Here is a 22,617-nt window from a genome sequence, read left to right as displayed (position 1 = left end):
AGACAAGAGGTAGAAGTTACAGCCATATTCTTTCTCAGTTTAAACTCTATAACATGACCTCAAAGTGAGGCTTCAGATCTCTTTTGATCAGCAAGGAGGATGAGCAGAGAAAACAGAGAAAAAATACAGCATGTATCAAGATCTGCAAAAAAAATATATAAATTGAATATATTTAGAACATACCATATATGGGTGTCTTATCTACTGTGCATAAAATACTTGAATAAAACTTTTTCACTTTGAAAAGTGAAGTGAGTAAACAGAGAGGGATTGACTGCATGTCCATTTGTATGTGTGAGTACACGCTGGTGCGTATGTGCAGACATTTGTGTATGTGTGCTCTATCTGCTGTGTGTACACGCTGTGTGTGTTTGTGTCGTTTTTTTTTTTTTAGTCCCCCCGTGAGCCCAAAACAAGGTAAACGTATAATAATAACATCTTCAGAATGTATCTCCCCATCTTTCTCCCTTGAGCAAAACAACCCACACCACATACCTCCTCCACACCTCCTCCCTGCCTCCTCCCCCTGGCGGTGCGAGGAGCATCAGGGTGTGAAATGTAAAAGGGAGAACGCTGTCGTTCAAACTGTCCCAACCACCAGTGTCTCCCTCTCTCACCCGCCCTTCCTCTCATTCTTCTCCCCTCTCTCCCTCTCTCAGGTGGGCTGGCTGCTGCAGGTTGCAGGTGCGCAGGACCCCTCAGCCAATGAAAAATGAGTGCCGTCGCGCGCCGTGACTTTGATGAACCTCACCGTACGTCGGCCTATCACTCTTCTCCATTTGGCTTCCCCCAGAAAAACCGCCCTGCTACACATACACGCAATACACACACCCACACACACACACACACACAGGTGGCGAACACTCGGGACCAAATATTTGTCTTGTTGAAGGAAGAGGCTGCGCTCGGGTAAATACGCGGTCAAGAGTGCCTGTTTGTCTGTGTGTGCATGTGTGTGTGTACTCACATAATACCCAAAATGTGGAGAGTGCTTGAGATTATTTGTAGACACATCTGTTAAAAAGTTATTTGACTTTGAAGCTACTGCACTGAAAAGTTGACTGAAAATAAAGTGATTTTTAACAATATGTACCCTCTGAAAACTTTGGGTGCATTTAATGTCCTTGTTGATCTGTGTAGTTGTGCAGCATAGAAATTAAACACTGTAAAATAAAAAAATAAACCCTTTCACTAGAGGGAAAATGACATAATTTCTCATTTCCAATGAAGCTGGAATTTTTTTCATAATAGTTGCTCAATGTGATTGTTCATCACACAGCGATCTGCCAAAAATGGTCTGTTGATATTATAGTTGCAAATGCACAGGGCTCTTAACTCCATCCACTCTATTGTGAACCTTCTTTAAATGCCCCACCTCCCTCTCGCTGTCTCTTTTTCACTCACACACATTTTCTCTCCCTGCAGAAAACATTTCTGGATGTCTAACACTTGTTGATGATATGTTACTGGAAGTACTGGAAGACAAGACACGGTCCGGAGGTCACTACTGTGTGTGTGTGTCCGCGCATCTGTCTGTGTGTGTCACAGACATTGTGTGTCTGGTATCTGCTATGTGAGCAGCTATAAGAGTCGGGGGGCTAATCCCTCCCAGTTGGTCCCTAATCCTGTTCTAATCCCTTTAAAACTCTCTATCAGCCTCTTAGGACTTCAGCGGGGTTAAATCTTGTCAAGTCACACACCAGAGATGTACACACACACACACACACACACACACACACACACACACACACACACACACACACACACACACACACACACACACACAACCATCCTGTACTACTGGTTAAGTGTTAACAAGTCACCATCATCCTTTGTAAGTGAAATGAGCCTCTTTCCACTTCTTAAACAAGATTATGTCCATGTTTTCTCGCAGCAGGCTGTAGGTGAACAAACCTCTGCTTAATCTTCCCATCTTGTGTTTTTGATCAGACAGGGTGGCTGCTGATTTGATACAAGTGTACTAATTCCTTAAAATAATTAAATACAGTATTTACAATACAATTACAGAAATCAGAGCTAAAGCTCAAGATGATGTGTGACTTTATATGGGCTGGCACCCCTTAACCAATAGCAGCAATGTTAGAGTGACCCCTGAAAATCAATGAAGAATGCATATTTTGATGTTTCTGCACCATCCCGTTCTTCATAACTGGGCTTTATCCGAACATAAGAACAAAAATCCTCTTTTAGGTCAGTGTGCACCTAATCAAGCTGACTTTACTGTTCCAAGACTTAACAGTTGTTCTAAAATTGTGCAAACATTTAATACAATTGGGAATCTGGTGTGTTTAATGTGAGCATTTTCTTTTAATCTAAGAAAATATTGGATGACAGATTATTTTGTGAGCTAATTATTTTCTGCATTGGGACATTTTGTGGTGCATTATCATGGTTGTACAGTGACAACTTATGCAAGCAAAATGTGTTTAAATTTTTGTCCATTTTTAAAGTTCGTCCACCAGTGAGTTAACAAAAGGTAAAGTATCATATATATCGTATTAAAAATGTATTGCTGTCCAGGAATATGATTTTAACAAATTTTCTGTTAAAACAAAATACATTGTATCTTTTTTTGTACACTTTTTGGTAAAAATGTCAGTAAAAAAAAAAAAAAAAAAAAAAAGAAAAGTACCCACTCTCATTACACACACACACACAGATACACACACTCCCTTTAATCCTCCCTTTAAACCTCAGGCACCCCCTCCACCACCCACCCCTCCACCCCCCGTTTCCCAAACAGACAAACGCATTACACAAATGAAAAACAAGTGAGAGGCTGGAGGAGCGGCAGGGAGGAGGAGGAGGAGGAGGAGGAGGAGGGTGAGTGAGATTTTATTTAAGTGTTCTTGTAAGCCATCTAAGATATTAATGTTGCAAAGCTACTTATCAATATTTAAGAACATAAAAGGAGCATGAGGGCAGAGGGTGGTTGTGTGTAGGGAGGGCAAACCAGGAGGGACCTGCACTCTCGAAGGTGTGTGTTTGTGTGCGTGTGTGCCTGTGTGTGTTTGCCAGAACCACAATACAACCATCAGAGACAAGATGAGGTCTCTCTGACAGTTAGAGAAGAGGAATTGCATGGTCTCTGTCCCACTAAAAGCTTTAACACGCCCATAGACATGTGTATACACACACACACACACACACAAAGAGAGAGAAAGCACGCTCTGTTAAGTGATGGTCAGGAGGGTAAATACAACTGCTAATGCCCCATAACCACAACATACTCATTTTACGTTGTGGTTAAAATGCACTGATTTATGTTTAAGGTGCATTTATGCATTTGTGTATGTACACATTTATGTGTGCTGCAAATGTATATGCATGAGGACAGGCATGTTTAATGCAGTCTGTCTGCACGCTTTGTATTCACATATGTCTGTGCCACGTAATGTATCTGTGTGTGTACATGCATGTGTAAGTGTTAATTCCCCCAAATATGTGACTGAAACATGGAAACTGTTCGTACACAAGTCCACACAAAATTATTGATTAAAAACAGAATATCTGTTCTTTATGCTTCCTCCCTGTTTTTTACCTTTTAAGACAAAGGAAATTGAAAAATACATTCTTCAAGCTCCAAACCTCCGTCTATTGTTCATTCTTCCGTTTTCTCGTTACATGTTAAATATATATATGTGTAAACTATGTCAAATATTTTATATAAACTATGTAAACTTGGCACTAATTTATTCAATCTGATTTGATTCAGCGAACTAACCCTAGTTAACCCTGTCCATCAGTTGACAGTTAGCTTGTAGGCTGTAGCTAGCAGGTGATATCACAGTAGGAGGTGTGTGTTTTGCTTTTACTTTTCCAAAGAATCCCAGTATGAGGCTTACTTTTCCCCTTCTCATCCCAACAATGCAGGAAGAGGGAGGCCCGCGCTCTTCTGCTGTTTCATACGGCACTGTTTTTTCTAAGCCACGGACGCTTTTAAGTAACCCAATCAAATCATAAGGATCTGATCTGACTGGAATCAGATTTTTTTTGCATCTGTTGTACCTGTACATTGCTTCTTTTGAAGCTCCACTGCACCATTCTACCAAATGGAAACATGTTAGATGTCTTGTGCATTACTTTATACACATTTCGCCAAAATTTATCCTGACATCTGTGGGCTCTTTAGAAACACTGGGCTTTCATTTTGAATGTTAAATACATTTTGAAATTGAACAATGTTTGACTGCGAAGGAGAGTTTGTAATGTCAGACTCACCATCAGATGAGTGTAGTTTAGGAGGTTAAATTGCTTTTCTGGCACTTCTTTTTGAAATGCAAAAAAAAAAAGTGAGAAATATTGTCACTGTCGACATGTCCATCCTGCCTTTGCAGTCTTCCTCTTACCTCTCTGTTGTGTTCCCTTCATCCTGCTGTCTGTCTGTCCATCTGTCCAAACCTCCATCTTCTTTGTGATTCAGTCCCTCCCTAAACATTAGAAATCATCAGGGAGGGTGACGAGAGGTCTACTTGCAGGAAGAGACACAAAGTACTGCAGCATCTCTGGAGGGAGAGGGAGAGAGAGAGAGAGAGAGAGAAACATTTTCAGTTCTGCTGTCATCAAATGAAAAAATAAACCAACGCAAAAGCTCCTTTGTCTAAAAAAACTTGAGAGCAGAATTTAGTGTGTGTGTGTATATGTGTTAGTATACAGCAGACAAAGACAGTAAGGGGTGAGCAGCATGAACAGCACTCCGCAGGTGTTTGCCACCTCTGTAGTTCGAATACATTAGAGTGACACACACACACACACACACACACACATCCAAACACACACAGTGACCTCTGGACAGTGTTCTGTCTTCCTTTGTCTTCCTGTGTCATTTCTAGTGTTACACATCCAAAACACTTTCTGAACACAAACCACTAAATGATGGCTGCAGGGTGGAAAAGGGGTGTGTGTGTGTGTGTGTGTGTGTGTGTGTGTGTGTTTCTGAGGACAACAGAGAGAGACAGAAAGCAGAAAAAGCAAGGAGAATGATTTTGTGGGAGTGTGAATGAGGGAAACTGTGTGTGTGTGTGTGTGTGTATGATGACCCTAGGCAGGGTTAGATGAATGGGTGTTCTGACCTCCCTGCAGGGGTGCAGGCACGCTTATTTAAACAAAGCACCCTTAGGTGTGTAGGTGTATGTATGTGTGTGTGTTTGTGTGTGAGACAAGCCTCCAAACTTGGTCTTACACAGAGCATCACCATAAAAAAATATCAAAGATGCTTTTTGTTTTTGTTTTTTTAAATCACTTTACCACTTTACCACAAGATGAGTCATCCAAAAAAAAAACAAAAAAAAAACAAAAAACAAAAAACAAAGAAAAACTTCAAATTGATTTCAAACTAATGCTAGAAATGCAAATAATTATGCACTTCTAAAGAAATGAAATTGAACCTATAATCTGGCAGTGTTAGTGTCTCGCTTAGCACAAGGCACTGTACACTGTATGGATGTGTGTGTTGTTACTTATCTATATATTATCTATATACTTATCTATATTTGTCATTACACCTCAAGCTAAGTTCAGACTATGAGACTTCAAGGTGTTCGATCGCTGCACAGTTTACACTACACAACTTGCTGATTTACAATTGGGCAGCCTTTAAGAGTTCATAGTACAAGACCGAGCGGCGACACAGAGTCACACACTACACGCTCTTTCACCCCAACTGGTCTGTCTGATCTCCAAAACAACGTTCTGTCATGAAAAGATCCAAGAGAAGTTATACAGGAAATGACACTCTGATATGGGAAATGACGCAAATCTTCACGCGAAATAGGATTTGAAAAATGGAGGTCACACAAAAACAAGCACTACTGGTTTGCACAATGTGCCTGACCTATTTTGGAGGAGTTTACTGTAAAATCCTCAGCATCAACTACTTTACTGGCACATGAAGGAGCCATGAAGGACATGGGCTGAAGTTCAAACCAAGGACCTCCTTGTTTTGTGCTGACCCCTGAGCCCCCATGGTGCATAGTGATAAACAAAGAGCTACCATACTCGTATTTTACTACACTGAAGACCCAGACATCACTTAAGATTTCAAACTGCTCTTAAAATGGTCATTTCTGTCAGTTCAGGAACTAATGTTTACAAGGTAGCACCTCTGAAATGTTCAGAGAATAAAAGACAAGTACAGTACAAAACACAGACAAACAACCGGTAGATCTGCAACATCTGCTAGTTCAGCAAAACTCAACAATACTTCTACTACATGACCTGTACTCACGCACACACGGTGCTGCCTCTGTTATATTTGACTGGGCGTTTCCTTTGGAGTTAGATTTTCATGTTAAATATTCATGTGAGCAGTCCATTTGAAATGAGTAAAGTTGTTGCTGATGGTATTATTACTATTGCATCATTATTTATTTAATGTTAACTTCAAAGTTTAGCATGTTTTCAGCTGACAGTGGTAAAGAAATACACATTGCACATTCAACCACACCATATAAGTCTGTTAAATGAGTAAATAATTTTAAAGACTCTTTCAATCAGCAAATGAAAAGACTGTATTCACTCTCTAGTCAGTGCCAGACAGCGTGCTCCTGTTTATTTATTTATTTTACATAATCAAGGCTTACATTTACTTGTGATAAGTACTCAAAGTGTAGTCAATCAGCTGTTTCCAGCTGTGTAAATAAATCTAAAGCCCTGACAATATCTTTCACAATCCAACAGCAGCTTTTCTCCAGGTTTAAAGTATGCTTGAATAACAACCCTGTCTGTTTTTATAGTGAATGTGAGACAAATTTGTTCTGCATCCAGAGAATCGCATTGATTTTCCTTTTAAAAGGTGAATAAATTGTGTATGTATTTTATGGAAACAGAAAAATCCATGCTGCTGTTTACAATGCTTGCTGCTTCTGTAAATCAGAAGGTGATCAATGTGCGTATTGACTGATCCATCGCCTGAGTGTGAGTATATACTATCACTCTATGCGTTTGTGATTATGTATGAAAACATTGCGCATGTGCAATATGTCGGTTTACATGTTTACATTTAGTTTGAAGAGTAACTTTTTGTTGGTTTTTCTGCATTTGACTGTATGTGCGTGTGTGTGTGTGAGTGTTTGTATGCATGAGCCTGCAGGTGTTTATATTTCTGTGTCAGTTATTGAATGTGTGGAAACAGGCACGAGGTTTGTGCGAAAGTATTTGTGTGTGTGTTTGTGTGTGTGTGTCTTTTCAGCCCTCCAGCAGGGTCATTTCTGTATTGACAACCTGCTTGTCCCTGTCATACACAGAACATGAGTAGAAAGGCCATTCTCATTTAGCCTGATAAAGCGCCTGTAGCATCATAACGACCTCTAGCCATTTATAAATCATACTTTAACATGAGGGAGACGGACCTCTAACCACTGACTGATTGCAGAATTGATCAAAATTACTTATTCATGAATCAGACTAGCATTTTTGCAGTGTTCTGAGCACGATCTCACAGCATTTTAAAAGGTGATACGTTTCTTGCGGGAAATAACATGGTGGTTAATGCTACGATAAATATTGTAGTAGTTATATTTTGGCTGATCTTTTGCCTCTTGTTGTTATGACTTTTTTCCAGTGTATAAGTCTGTAACTCATTACTTTAGTCTATTTGTTTTTTTCTTTCCTTTCTTTTTTTCTTTCGATCTCTGAGTCCATCTCTCCTTTCTTCTTTTTTCCACCTACCTCCCCCATCATATTAATCTGCATAGGAACAATCAGCGGCTCATGTTTACTGATTCACCCAATCAGGTATCAGTTCTCCCTTGAGGTTCAAAGTCCCCATTGACAAACTGCATGTGTCTGTGTGTGTGTGTGTGTGTGTGTGTGTTGGACCAAAGAGGAAAATCCCTGGGAGAGCCAAGCAGAATGTGTTGATCGATCCTCTGCAATTACCAGCCAATCGAAATGCGATTTATTTCCCAAGGAATCATTTCAATATCAAGAGAGCCAGTGAGCAAATGGGAGGGTGTGTGTGTGTGTGTGTGTGTGTGTGTGTGTGTGTGTGTGTGTGTGTGTGTGTGTGCATGTGTGCGAGTGTGTTGGGAGGGAGATCCTTGTCAATAAACTACCACTTACTCCTCTATTCCTCTTCCTCTGTCCTTCTGTCTGTTTCTCTCTAAACCATCTATCCATCTCTACATTTTCTGACTGCTCTTTCATCCTCGTCTTCGTCTCACTCCCTCGTTACATCCTGTCTCTCCAGCCATACCTCCTTCTTCATCCCTACCCTCTCCCTTTTTCTTTCTTCCTGTCCACCTCTCTGTTGCTACACACATCCTTACCCAATCTAACCCTCCCCTATATTCATTCCCTCTTGAACTCCTTTCTCCCTTTTTGCTCAATCCAGCGCCCTCCCCCTCCCTCCCTGACTGCTCCCCTGTGAGGCTATCATTCTGAGGCCTTGTCAATACGACCAGTCAACCAAACAAAAAGACCAACTGACCAATTGAGGTGTTTTGACTCTTAATCCCCCCAACCCTCCATCCCTCCTCCTTCCCATCGTTTCACCACCGCCTCGCTCCTCCCCTCTCTTTTCATCTCTTTTTTTTGCACTTAATTAAGTCGCCAAGTGGCTGTCAGGAATAATTTTTTGCTGCGGCACAGGGCCGAGGGCCGCGGTGGACTTGACATTTGATAATATTGCGTCTCCACGTTGATTGAAATTGATTTTAGGGGGGAGAGAGGACCCCTGCTCGCCGCCACTGTGATCGTTTGACAACTCTCAGCCAATCAGCCCCAAGGACAGCCTGTGGACCCCCCCCCCCCCCCCCCCGCCTTCTTTGGCGTGGCAACTCATATTCCTACGAGTGATGGCTGGGTTCCTGCTTGTGTGTGTTTGTGTGAGAGAGAGAGAGTGCGTGTATGTGCGCGCGTGTGTGTATCAGGGTATCAAAGGTCGGACATGGAGTACCGTCGCAGGGTCATGGAACTGGCAGTCACATTTCCCATAAATCAGCTGGCCGGTGCAGAGGGAAACGTGCAAGTCTGAGCATGTGCACAAGACTGCCTGTTCCCTCAAGTAAGTGTGTGTGTGTGTGTGTGTGTGTGTGTGTGTCTACAACCTCTGCCCTCTTCAGCTACATTTTTCCCTTGCTAGCTAATAGAGGGTATAATGTTAGATGCAAATGACTGTTTTAATTGTTGCCTTATTAGTCGGGAGTGGGGTATTAACTAAAGAACATCATGATGAAATGCCACTCAAAAGCAAGCTGCAGTCGGAATCAATCAGGGTAATTAATTACAAACACGAACACCACCATCAGTGTTTCCGTAATGTTTACAATCAGACTCTGCAGCGCTCTCACTTCACTTCTCCCTCTCTGACTGCAGGCCCCGACCTCAAACTAGCGGCGGGGCCTCGTTTCCTGTGCGGGTTCCCAACATGTTTGCCGCTATCTATTTATGAGCTGTTGTCCCAGGGCAAAACTTAATTGCTATTTTTGTTGTTTCAAAAGATAAACTATTTTGGAGCACCCTGCCTAAGGAGGATAAACTGACAAAGCAGTGTTTTAAATTACTTGAAATGTTGATTTAATTAGTTTTGACCAATTTTATTCTCAGTGTATTGGACAGATTCTTTGGTTTTTAATTATAATTATGTCTGGCAGTTACCATTTATCTTACTGACACTTATTTATTGTTATTTGAACATGCTTTGTAACTTTAATGAAAAATGCAATACAGATAAGCAGGACAGCATCATCAACTAACTTCATCAAGTTATTAATGTGATTTTTCATGGAACCAAAAATTTTAAAAGTATTACACATCTATTAAAGTTGTAATGAACTTTTTTTTTTTTTTTTTTTTACTTTATTCAATTAGAAAATTCCTTTTATTCCATTAATTTAATATTTCTTCTTATTTTTAGATCTGCTGAAAATAAGGCTCAATGTTTTTCAGTTTAATTCCCCAATTATTACTTTTTTAAAGTAAATTTATTTTAAAAAGGATCCGATAACTATAAATTAATTTTGATTACACATCTAAAAAATGCACAAAAAAATCTATTTCTCCTGCTGAATAAAGGCAGTTTTCATTACAGGTGGCAGTATTTTGAAATTTTTTTATTATTATTTTAATGTGATTTCCCTCATTATGAGCAATCGTGATAATTCACATCAATCATATTTATATGAAAACTTAAATGAACAAGCCCTACATGAAACCATATACAAATACACTGTATTTCTGATTTGATTTGAAAGACAAGACAGTGGCATGTTGCCAAACATTAATGTGTGAAAAGCCCTTGAGCAAGGCACTCAGCTGCCTCAGTTTCCACCAAGACCTGCAGAACCACCTGATGAAAACTGAGCATGTATGTTTTGAAGAAACTCAAAAATTGTTAGAAATCCATGAATCACACATCTTAGATACGTCACAGTGGAGTAACATTTGAATGTAGTCATCTAAAGGAATGACTGTTTTCCAGCACCCATCCTGTAAACATGGCAGGGTTATTTGTGAGGTCCCTAGCCAATTCCCATGCAGTGTTTTGCATTCTCATTTGCTCCTGTTTTAATTGGGTTATGGGTGTCACTTGGTGTGTCTCTGTCTGTCTCTGAGAGCCGTTCCATATTCCTGATGAGGCTCTGTCTTCTAACCCCCTTTTTCTGGCGCTCTAATCGCCTCTCACCGCTCCAGGCAACAGACAAACTGTACCAGACGCACACAGAGGGGAAATTGCTTTTATTTTGCAGGGGGCTTGTCTAAATTAATTGTGATTTTTTTATTCACCAGCAGTTAACTAAAATGTTTGCTCTGGTAACATGGCCTACATAAAGATGGTCTCAATCGCAGCCTGAGAATGAACGAGAGTGGTTTAACAACTATGGTCAGCTTTTCTCTAAAGGCCATTTGACTCACGGCAAAAATGTCATGACAGGTGAAGCAACGATCAAGCTGTAGTGGCTCTTTTGGAAAATAAAAAATACTTTAAAGACTTCTATTCAGTAATTTGCCATGTAGAGAAAAATGCAGGAAACACGTTACTGCAGCCACTTGATATAAACATGGAAAATTGATTTTCTTTTTCTTTCAGCATAGTAGCTCCTCTCTTTTCATCTTATGCATGCTGGGATAAATTCTAGCCTGGTGGGTGGGTGGATGGATGGATGGATGGATTTGTCATTTGTCTCTGCACCTAAAACAACCTGTGATTAACTTTGCTCTGCTAACTCTAATTGCAAAACACTCCTAGGTCGTGCTTACATCAACTAAACCCTTGTGTGAAGCCTCCAACTTTGAGACTTGACACTGTGGTTTTGCCTCCCATTCCCTGCCAACAGTCAACATTGGTCTGTGTTAATCATGTCCTGGATTTTTGCCTAAGCTTAACCAATTTGTTTTATTTTCATCACATCAGAAAAACTCATGAGTTATTTTGGACGACGATGAAAAATGTTGTTTTCTTGTTTAGTTTGGAGGACTTGAAGGAAGGGTTGGATGGTAGGTTATTTTGTGCACTGAACACAACTTATTGTAATCTGAAGGCTAAATGTGAGAAAGAGCTACATGAACAGGTACAGGTTTGCCATTAAATAAAAGTGGCAGTAGATGAATATGTGGTAAATATCTGCTTCTAGCTTTGACAACCTGTGCATTTGTGTGTGTAGAGAGGTGAGGATTTTCTGCCAATCTTTCATTACATTATTCAAATGTTAAATTAAACCTGTATAGCTACAGTAACTGGAAACTCCTTCCTCTCCAGTGTTCCTCCTCTCAGCTTTCTTTCCTTTTCTCTCCTTCCTCCTAATCTTCCTTTCTCATCTCCTTCACTCCATTCCCTTTTATCTTCTGTGTCTTCTACTCTCGTCTGCCCTCCTACTTCCCTCCTTCACATCCCTCTTTTGCTCATCCACCTCCTCCGCATCTCCCCTCTCTTACCTCCCTCTCACCCCCTTCTCCCCTGCTCAGCCTTCTTGTCCGACAATCCAGCTATTAACCTCTGGCCTCGCGTCTCTCCTCCCATCACTGCTGCAGTAATTAGAGGGTCAATCCACCCCTCCTCTATCATTTACCCTGACACACACACACGCACACACACACATACACACTTTTTACTGATGTCCCTGATAGCACACTATGTGACAGATTTGTTGCATTGCCAGTTCCACCCAAACATACACGCACATGAAAATGTGTGCATGCTCGTAGCCACACACTCACACTTAACACAGATGTATATCAGTGCAGGTTATAAAAACTGGACTCTCATTTACAAGTTGTGAGTATAAAATTAAAGCCAAATATTGGTCACCTTTAATGATAGTGGTCAACTTGTTAGGGTGGGGAGGTGAGAAAGAGTCTCTCTGTACAACCTTATCATAACATGATATTTCTGACATTTCTGCTTGGTGGCAACTTGTTTATTTATTATTTTCAAGTGCTGATTGGTTGGATGTTGGGTGAGACCAATCGTTTGTGGAACCATTTTGCTTGTGCTTTAAGATTGGAAATAAAACTTGGAAAAAAGGAAAATCAATGCAGGACAAATGTGATCTGCACATTTACTATGTTATTTTGAATAATTTAGTCAATATATTTATACAGCGATAAGGAAGTCATAATTATCACATGAGTAATTTTGTCTATATTGCCCTAATAGCACTCCTAATAGTATAGCATGTTTAATGGTTACATTTCACCAGATTTTGTAATTGTTAAATATAAATGCATGAATGAAAGTTTACACACAAAACATTCAATATGGTAATTTGATGCATAATTTCAATGTGTGTTGATGAGCTAATCATGCATTTTAGAATATGTTCATCTCCACACCACAAGTACACACACACACACACACACACACACACACACACACACACACACAGAGTGGGGTTGACAGAACTGGGCAATGAGCTGTCAGAGCAGTCTCTCTGCATCACACAGGTCATTGGCTGATCCCTGTCTGTCTCTCTCTCTCTCTACCTTTCTCTCTGTCTCTCTCTCACCCCTCCTCCCTCCCTCCCTCCTTCCCTCCCTCCCCTGCGTCTCATTAACACAACATACAATTAAAGTGTGTGTATCAGTGTCAGACCCCTGCTATTAGCACCTCAGCCTAAATGGCACTTGGCAGAGAGCTGAATCGCAGCTTCCTCCTCCCAGTCAAACAATTAAAGGCCTCACACACATGATCAACGCCAAAACACGTTAACCACTAATTAGCTCGACACAGCAGCATACAGTATGGCTGCAGTGTTAAGTGGTGGACTGACACTGTCCAGCTCCTGTCACCACCTAAGACATACTTTGCTATCACCTTGCCATCGTTGAATTTGTTTCATGTATTCAAAGCAAAGTCAGCATATTTACACCAAGTCAGTTGAGCCAAAGTAAACTACTGTCAATACTAGGACACTTTGCTAGCTTGTGCATTTTCCAAATATTGCAATGGTTCATTCGAATATACAGCAGGCTTTCTTACAAACCAGTCATCTGTAGTGGCACCAGCAGGGATGACACCCGCAGCAAGGGCTCAAAAAATGTGGGTAAATTTATCAAAAGTCTCATGCACTTATTTATTTATTTCATTTAGAAGAAAAACAATTGTCCCATATTTTGTAATTACATTTGATATAATTTCAAACCTTGTAACCTTGTAAACCGTGGATTTATTTGTTGTAACAAAACCCTGTTATAATGATATAGTAAATTTAATGTAGATGCACAAATTAGTCTTACACAAACACTAATCCAAGTATAGTTTTTTTTTCCAAGGAAATAGATTAATTCTTAGGACCAAGACAACAATAACAACAGAAAGTGAAACATTCTCTCAGGCTATAATTCTCAAGTCTCTAAGTATTTAACACTTTAACAAGCGCAACTGGACAGACAAAAGTTTTCAACAGGCACATTTGTATGTTTCAGGGCTGACTGCAGTGATTCTCACACACTCCATCTCTCTCACACACACATATTGTACCACACCCTCTTCCACACTGCAGCAGTAAATATCTGAGATCTAAATCCTCTTCACAGCATTGCCTAATTACTCCCAACAACATGGTAGCTGATTAACTTGTAATTGCTGCTATGAACGCAGCCTGTCCCTGTCTCCTCGTTAGGGTTATTACTGACTATAATTACCGCTAATGTGCAGAGAGAAACACACACATTCACACACATAACCTCATGTACACAAACATACTGTACATGCAGGTGCATGCTGGTCCACAAACACCTGAACACACATATTCTCTCTCTCTCTCTCACACACACGCACACACACTCATGCGCACACCTCACCAGGAGGATACTTAGATTCTTGGAAACCATGACTGGAGCACAAAGCAATAACAGTGAAATTCAGGCAACTAAATTCATTTTCAGTATGTTGCCTCATTTAAGCAACGCAATTCACAGCAGCCAAAATCCTGTAATGGTCTTCATATATCACTTCATGTCTCGCCGGTGTCCTTTAAACCTCATCACATCCCCGAAATCTGACATTTCTGTCCCTTGATCATGCAAGTAATGCTTATGGTATGTTGCAACCTCTGCTGTTTTGTCCTGAACATTTGAAACTGCATTGCTTTTGATTTTATTTCAGGTTGATTTTGATGACACACAAACTGAAGCTGAAGTCAGTCCTGCTGGAACTGACTAAGAGTACCAGTCATAGACTGTATATAAAAAGGTACCAGTTGAAAAAAACAAAAAAAACAAAAAACTGTTTGGTGGGTAAGAACAAAGCAATATCTCATCTGGACCAAGATAATCCTTTAAACAGATAACACCACAAAAACAATCAAGTTTGGGTGTGTTTATGTCATGCAAATATGAAATAATCATCCAAAAACAATCTGCGGCAAACATATGATTATAAAAATGTGTTTTCCATGTTTTTTGGGGGTTGTTTTAAGTATATCCTCTCATCACAGAGATCATATCCCAAATTGTTTTGATATCCTGCAGGAAATCAGATAAGTAGCGACATATGTTTTGCATTTCCATAAAAGCAACATTTGAAGAATTACACTAACTATCCGCTTGTAAAACCCAAACAGGGAACTGAGAAACGTTCATCTGTTTATGAACTTTTCCAGTTCCTCACTGGCTTCCTGTGAACTACAGAAGGAATAAAATTACAAGTATTATTATTATTAATAATAATAATATTAATAATAACAATAATAATAATAATGATAATGAATAATAATAATAATATGAATAAAGATACTTTTTGCTCAGCATGGAGAGCAAAAACAAAACAGAAAACAAAACAAAACAAAATCTGGGAGCTACACATATATTCCAATACTTGATCATGTTGATGAATGAAAATAAGTCGTGACAGCATGATGCCACCATCGTTCATCTTACTATGCTCACTGTGCAATACCTCTCACCTCCCCTTCTGTCTCCTCTGTGTAAAAAGGCATTTGCGTGAATCGAAATCCGGCTTAATCGTAATTCTCCAACTAAACTTGCTGTGGAGAAAGCTATGAGTGCAAAGCTCCTTTTAAGTTCATAATCACTTTCTCCTTTAGTCGGAGATAATGGTACTACTTGTGAGAGATTTAGCCCACGTCTGTCTGTCTTTCTCTCTCTCTCCTGCCCTCCCTCTCTGTCTCTCTCTGTTTTCCCCAAACACTATCTCTCTTTCTTCGGACCATTAGTGATATTGCCGGGCCGCAGACCTCTGTGTTAAGTCACTTAATCAAAAGCAATGGGTTGAAAATCTTGTTTGGCCTCTTACGTCTGATTCATTCCTGCAGACAAGAGCAGCAGAGAGACAGAGAGAGGGCCGGGGGGAAATAAATGGAGAGCGAGACAGATAAGTAGAGGGAAGGGAGAGAAAGTAAGTGAGCGAGTGTTGATGGTGAAGTGAGATGGCGAGAGGGAGAGAGAGAGTGAGAGAGAAAAGAGAGGACATTAGGTGGAGGTACTATGTGTTATCAGCTAAGCAGCAGCAGAAAGGCTATCATTGGCTCTTTCACCCGCTGGGGATGAGGAGGCCACTGTTCCTCTAACCACTTCTGACCACCTCTCAGCCACACACACACACACACAAACACACACACACACACACACACACACACACACACACACTCTGGTTTTCTCTGGTTCTTCTCTTTCTCATACCTCATCTTACTTCTTTGTCAGTATAATTCAGACTCACACTACACAATCAAACAGAGACCCTCCAATGTAATTCCTAAAAACAATTGTGAAGAACAGACAAAAACACAACAGGTCCTCTAAACAAAACAACACTATACTTTGTAACTGCTCTCCGGTGTGTTTTCTGATCTGACACCCTGATTGTCAGGATGGCATCATCTGTAAGTGCCTTAACAAAATGTAAAGCACGGTGTAATTTCAAGCACAGACAGTTAGGGTATGTATCATGGTGTCATCCAAGCTAGTTTGATCTATTCTAACTGTTTACTCCTGATGTTCCCATCCTGGGAGTTTGGCCCCAACCTAGGTTTGGGTTTGGAGGCCTAGGACAGCACACAGCCGCTGCCAGTGGATCACTTGAAACCCTGGTATTTTAAAAGGTAGGATGTTGTGAATGCACCAACCAGCAGACCCTCCTCAGGCCGGGTTATGGGCAGAGACTACACTATGTCAGTGAAGGACCTCAGAAATATAGAAGTACAGACATGCGCTCGTGTGTGTGTGTGTGTGTGTCTGTGTGTGTGTAGAGGAGATGATGGGTAATGGGCTCTATGCTCCATAGGGGGGCAAATGGAACATACGGAGCACCAGACCTCTCCCACTGTTGTGCTACAAACACACACACACGCACACACACACACACACATACGCACACACACACACACACACACACGCTCACTCACACACACACACGCTCACTCACACACACACACACACACACTCGCACACACACAGATTTTATTTTCATTTATTAATTCAAAAGAAGAGAAGAAAAGTTTATTTCCCCTCCTCAGTGCAGCTGACAGGTTTAAATAATAGAGTGTTTGTCTTGTGGAGAATGTGCAACAGAAGAAGGAGGAAACATAAAAGGAAATAGTTCTCATCAGTTTACATCCATAAAACAAACTTTCAGCGATACTTGCTGCTCGTCCTATAGAAACATGGAAATACCAGCTGTAAAAGCTAAAATTCACAATTAGTCAAAAGTTGCACCTACACTTAGAGAAGCAGACTGACAACTGAAAACAAAAACAAAAACATCAGTTCCCTCATGGTTACGGCCAAACCTTATACCATTAATGCACTATATAAAGCTTTTAACTTGAATGCACTCTACGACTTTGTCTTAGTTGTAGAAGTTATATCAGCAAAGCACTTCCCTCCAAAAGTGGAGAGAGCTGAAGATCGATAAGATGGTTTAAAAGTCATAAGTGAATTGAATTTTCTTAATTATGGTAAAAGTCAAAAAGTGGGGTATTTTGTTGTGAATTACCCTATGATGCACATCAGGGTCAGAGAGTAATCCTCCACCTCTTAATACGATCGCAGTTTTCATTTCCTAATTGAGAGAGAGTTGGATTGAGGATGATGGACGAGCGAAACTGCTATAATTCACTCATCCCTCATCTCTCTCTCTCCCTCTCTCTTTTAATAGCCTTTTATTTCATCTTAGTTTTTCCCCCCTCGTTCCTGCTGTCCCATATGTGAGTGTTCAAAGTCTCCTGGATTTGGGACATTGCATTGTGGGATAGCACAACTTAGTGGAGTCAAGCCCCTTTTAAAACACACCCGAAAAGCGACAGAAAATCCTACTCAGACCAAATCTTCTAATGCAGTCCATCTCTCCTTTCTTACGGAAATGCAGTTAAAGAAGACATAGAAAAATAAAAAATCAAAGCACAGAATTTAATCCGCTTTTTGCCTTGTCAGTGAGATAGAGGATAGAGGAGGTAGAAGTAGGGAAGAAGAAGAAGTGTTACAACAGGTGAAATTTACTATAAAAATGCTCATGAATCCTGCATCAACTGGCCCAAACTGTAACAGGCTTGGTCGGATCATTCATGATGCACAAATCATATTTATGATTGGCCCATCATTCCTCTTAAATCTTCAGATGCATAACGTTGCATAACATATTTGCACAATCCTGAAAAAGAATGAAGCCAAACAGAACTGGAGCTTGAAAATACTGATTGAAGAAACCAAAAAAATGGTTTCAGAAATTTTATTTGTGACTTTTAATTTGAATTTACAAACATTCAGCTTCCTGGTTCTCCCAAGTTTTTACCATTTTATTGTTGTTTATCTCAGGAAAAAGAATAAAAGTGTTTGTGATGTTTGTTGCTGATTCTTGGGAGGTGTGGATACTTCACATCAAACGCAGTCTGGCGCCGCACACACAATCTGCCGCCTCCTCGCTGCCACAGGTGTACTGTGAGAACACGCTGTGTTACAAACACCTCTCAGACTTTTAAGGACACCCAATTCAATTAACAGGCAGACACATGCACACATTCACACGCACTCAAACCCATCCATCCACCCACCAGCCAATCACCTAATACACAAATTTTGGTGTAGATACGCGCACGCACACACACACACACACACACACACACACACACACAAAGTTGAGATTCAATCCCGTTGCAGACGCTTCTCAATTCAATTAAGACACACTGAAATACTTCTTTTGATCTCAGTATTGGCTATCAGGCACACACACCTGATGCTAGCAGCACTAGTGGCCTCATAGTCTGCAACACAATGCTGCTAAAAGCTATCATCATCTGTCTAGCGGTAACAACAGTTATCAGGCAATAGTGATATTTTCTAAGGTACAACAGAGGAGTCCACTGTGAATTCAATTATGCAGGATTGTGTTTCATGCGGATGTGTGTGTGTTTTTTGTGGACTTCTGAGTGCACCTGGCTGTGTGTATACATGCACATGTTAAGTATGTATGTGTGTTTCCTCAGTGCATGCAAATACCATTTCCATTTGATAATGAGCTTTCTGCTTTTCAGAATCAGAGCTAATATTGGAATCACGTTCCTGAGCTAACTAACCTTATAATGGTGTTTGGTTTTGTTGTAAGATTAATTGTATGAAAAGGTGTGATAATATTTTTATTGTTCTACTTCATTTATCTTAAAAATATATACATCTAAAGTATGAGGTGTCTTGTCTCAAGTAGATGCAGGTCACCCAACCTGTTTATCTGATGTGAGCCAGAGGTTGTTTGTTTTTATTTTTTTTTTATTTTTGGGCAACAGGAATTATTCCAACACAGATTTTTAAAATCTTAAAAGCAGACGATTCCTTTTCTCCCATGTGTTGGTTTTGTGTGGCTGCACTGTAATTTCATTTTGCTGGAATGAAATGTGCAATACAAAAACAGTTGGTTTTTTTTTGGTTTTTTTTGCTTCTTTGGTGCAACTGTGTTTTTCTGGTTTGTGTGGTGGACACTACCCAATTAAAAGCAAAGCAGAATTCAGCTGAGCTCAGCAGTAGCTTGTTTATCTGAGTTTTGACACTCTCTGCTTCCCTTTCTCTTTCCCTGATCAACAACACAAAATGACTCAATCTTGTTACTCTCCTTCAAGAAATGGGGGGAAAGAAGAGACTGAAGAGTCCAAATAAGAGACTGAGTGGCCTGTAACGGGTTGTTGGGGTTCAGGTGGAGGGAAGAGACAGATGCGTAATTGTGGTTTTTGTGTGTGAGTTGTGCGAGTGAAGGAGAGAGTATGTTTGTGAATATGCAAGGGCAAGGTACCACAGTATGCTTGTGTTAAAAGCACACACAGTGGTTTGGTTCTTATGTCCTTGTAAGTGTAACAGTGTTTTGTGTATGAGAACTCCTAGAAATGATGAACCACATACTGGTTGAGGGAAAATGCTCTTTACAATTGTAAGCAAATGTAAGTTAATGTAATGTTCCCAACCAGAACTGACTGCTGACATTGAAATATAAATGTTAAACCTCTTAAGGGTTAGTCTGGTGCTGAAGATCCTCAACCTTGGACTCAGGACCCCATGTGGCATCTCTTGATAGGTAGATGGGGGGATGGGAGATTTCTGTGCATTTCCAGTGATGAATATGTAGCATTCTGAAATTAAGCCCTAGATATACAAAATTAAGAAAAAAATATTTACAAAAACCAAAGGATCATAGGATTAAAATTTCGCCTATTTGTCTTTTTTTTTTAACATATATATAATTTTATCTATTTATACTGGTAATGAAACTTTGTGCCAGTACGAGCGGGAGCACTTTGTTCTCAGCAGATGAGGGTTGAGGCTGTCTTGTTGGCAGGGAAATTACATTTTTGATTGTAGTGCCTGTTGTGTCTCTCTACATGAATACACAGCAGCGGGTTTTGCATATGTAAGGTTAAAGTGGCGAAGCTCATCCTGCTGTATTCAATCCTTAAAAAAGACGTTTCCTCTTTTCCCCTGAGGCTGTGGGGGTAGGTTGAAGTAATAGATCGGGGCGGGCGGGGGCAAAACGGCATATGTGTATATCTGTGCATTTATATGTGCACACTTGAGTGCATGCACGCAAAATCATTTGTGTGCATATGCACCCCCTGTTCATCTGAATGGGGATTCATTGGGCAGCCATTTCAAAATTAAATGCTTTTGGTCAGGTAGATTGCTTTACGTCTCTGTCATGTTGCTGTGAATGGGATGCAGCCTGTGATGGATATGAGGATTGACAGGAGAGCCCCCCTACACACACACACACACACACACACACACACACACACACACACACACACACACACACACACACACACACACACACACACACACACACACACACACACACACACACACACACCTTTAGTCATTCTCACCCTCACTCTCCATCACTCGTCGGGCTCCTTTACTTTGTATCTTTTGTCCCTCCATACTGTATGTGTCCATCTTTTTTTGAACGATTATTATAAAGCATTTCCAATTCATAAGACAGAGTGATTTAAAAAATGCAACTAATGCACATAACACAACATGTTCTTCATGCAGACTTTAGCAAAGCCTGCTGGAACATAAAAGAAAGTTTTCTACTTTTTTTCTTTTGTTCATACACTGTAATTTATGCAAATCTTAAATGCATCAAGGCTTCTGTTCCTAAGAATCTACATTACTAAACTACAGTAAGAGTCTTATAATAATTCTGCAACCGTGGTTGTATTTTGTTGCTTTTGTCATCTCATTCAGTTTTTTTTTGGGGGGGGGGGTTGAGTTTTCCTGTTTGGCTTAAAAGTTTTCTCTATTTTTTGAATAAAAAGGCAAATATTTACATTGTTTTGTTACATATTGAGTAACATTCACAGATTGTCAGCATTATACAGAAAATAAACCAGGCTGAGGGACAGTTTCTGAAAAAAATCAATAAAGGTGCCAATAGCATGGTAGTACATTGTAATTATCATCTTATTTGTCTAATTGGTTTGTTAGTTAGACAATGACATTGGTTCATACTCATAGTTTACCTTGTGATTACCTGTTATTTATTTTATCTGCTTAGTGGTTCTGAAAGTAGATTGTTCAAATTGATTTTTTTTTCGATTACACTGTCTTTTCCGTCTTTGTTGTTTCATTTATATTCGTGGTCTGTTTCAAGCACTTTGCCTCTACTTTTTATTACTTCTTTAAATCAAGTTTTCATAAAGTTTCAAGCTCTCTCTTTGAGATGTAAGCTCTACACACACACACACACACACACACACACACACACACACACAGCTGTCAGGAACAACAGTACCAATAAGAGATCTACAGATGGTCCTCTCAAATATCCGCCACACATTTCCTTTTCAAAAACAAACTTCTACACAGTTGGTTTAAGAACAATACGCAAAACTTCCAGACTTCCGTAAGTGGTGTGTGTGTCAGTCATAACTAAACACAATCAGTCCTGTCAGTCTGTGAATTTCCTGCTTAGTGACAGTCTGCATCTGCTTTCCTGGTACACGTCATCTGTCTGGCCCACACACACAGACACACACACACACACACACACAAACACCGACACACATGGACACAAATGAGATTTTTAACTGTGGGAAAAATGATCTGAGGCTTTACATTAAGCATCACCAATTTATCTTAACAACAACAGCATTTATTCAACTTCCTCACAAGCTCTTCATTAGGTAGATACTTTTTTATGTTCATACTGTGTGTTAGCGACACATACAAAGGATGGTCATCAGTGTCACAGATTTCCGCTTATTTATTCAACGTCTTTAGTCAAGATTTCTCCACCACTCAGTCACTGTTTCTCCTTAAGACCAAAAGTTAATTTGAGATGATCCTTCACCATAGATAAATTATTCAAAAGATCTTTGGTATCACTCATTAATCCTTTCATGGTGTTTGGAAGCAAGACAACAAATTTGTGACAGGAATCAACCATAGACATCAAAAATTTAAATGTTAAGTCAACTTGTAAATCACTGTTTGTGGTATTATTATTGTCGTCAATCAAAACTGCAACAGTCAAAGTCTGTATCTAATATACAGTAATAGCTGTGGTCAGGTGGACAGCAGATCAAGATCTGTAACCCTGACAGGAAAACATCCGCTTTGAGGCTGCTCTCACCAACACAACCAGCTTGCTGAAAACTATTGTATTTTTCTTATGAAATCTCTTCGAATCCCTGTCACACTCTCTCTCTTTGGCGCTAC

At 40.1% G+C, this 22,617-nt stretch overlaps 1 protein-coding gene across 2 annotated transcripts in view; it reads right to left on the bottom strand.

Moving 5' to 3' along the window:
• skor2 (SKI family transcriptional corepressor 2) overlaps positions 1 to 22,617 on the bottom strand; it is a 113,153-nt gene that overhangs the window by 44,625 nt on the left and 45,911 nt on the right. For both annotated transcript variants that reach the window (XM_071465949.1, XM_071465950.1), the window contains exon 3: positions 4,371 to 4,526. In XM_071465949.1, the coding sequence (XP_071322050.1) occupies positions 4,371 to 4,459 (89 nt within the window). In that variant the 5' untranslated portion in view covers positions 4,460 to 4,526. The remainder of the gene's footprint in view (positions 1 to 4,370; positions 4,527 to 22,617) is intronic.

The sequence above is a fragment of the Trachinotus anak genome, unplaced genomic scaffold, assembly GCF_046630095.1.
Source record: "Trachinotus anak isolate AG129_WGS33_773 ecotype Australia unplaced genomic scaffold, CSIRO_AGI_Tana_v1 ptg000028l, whole genome shotgun sequence".
Lineage (NCBI taxonomy): Eukaryota > Metazoa > Chordata > Actinopteri > Carangiformes > Carangidae > Trachinotus > Trachinotus anak.
Note: the sequence above shows the minus strand (reverse complement) of the source record. Positions and strands in the feature narration are given on the sequence as shown.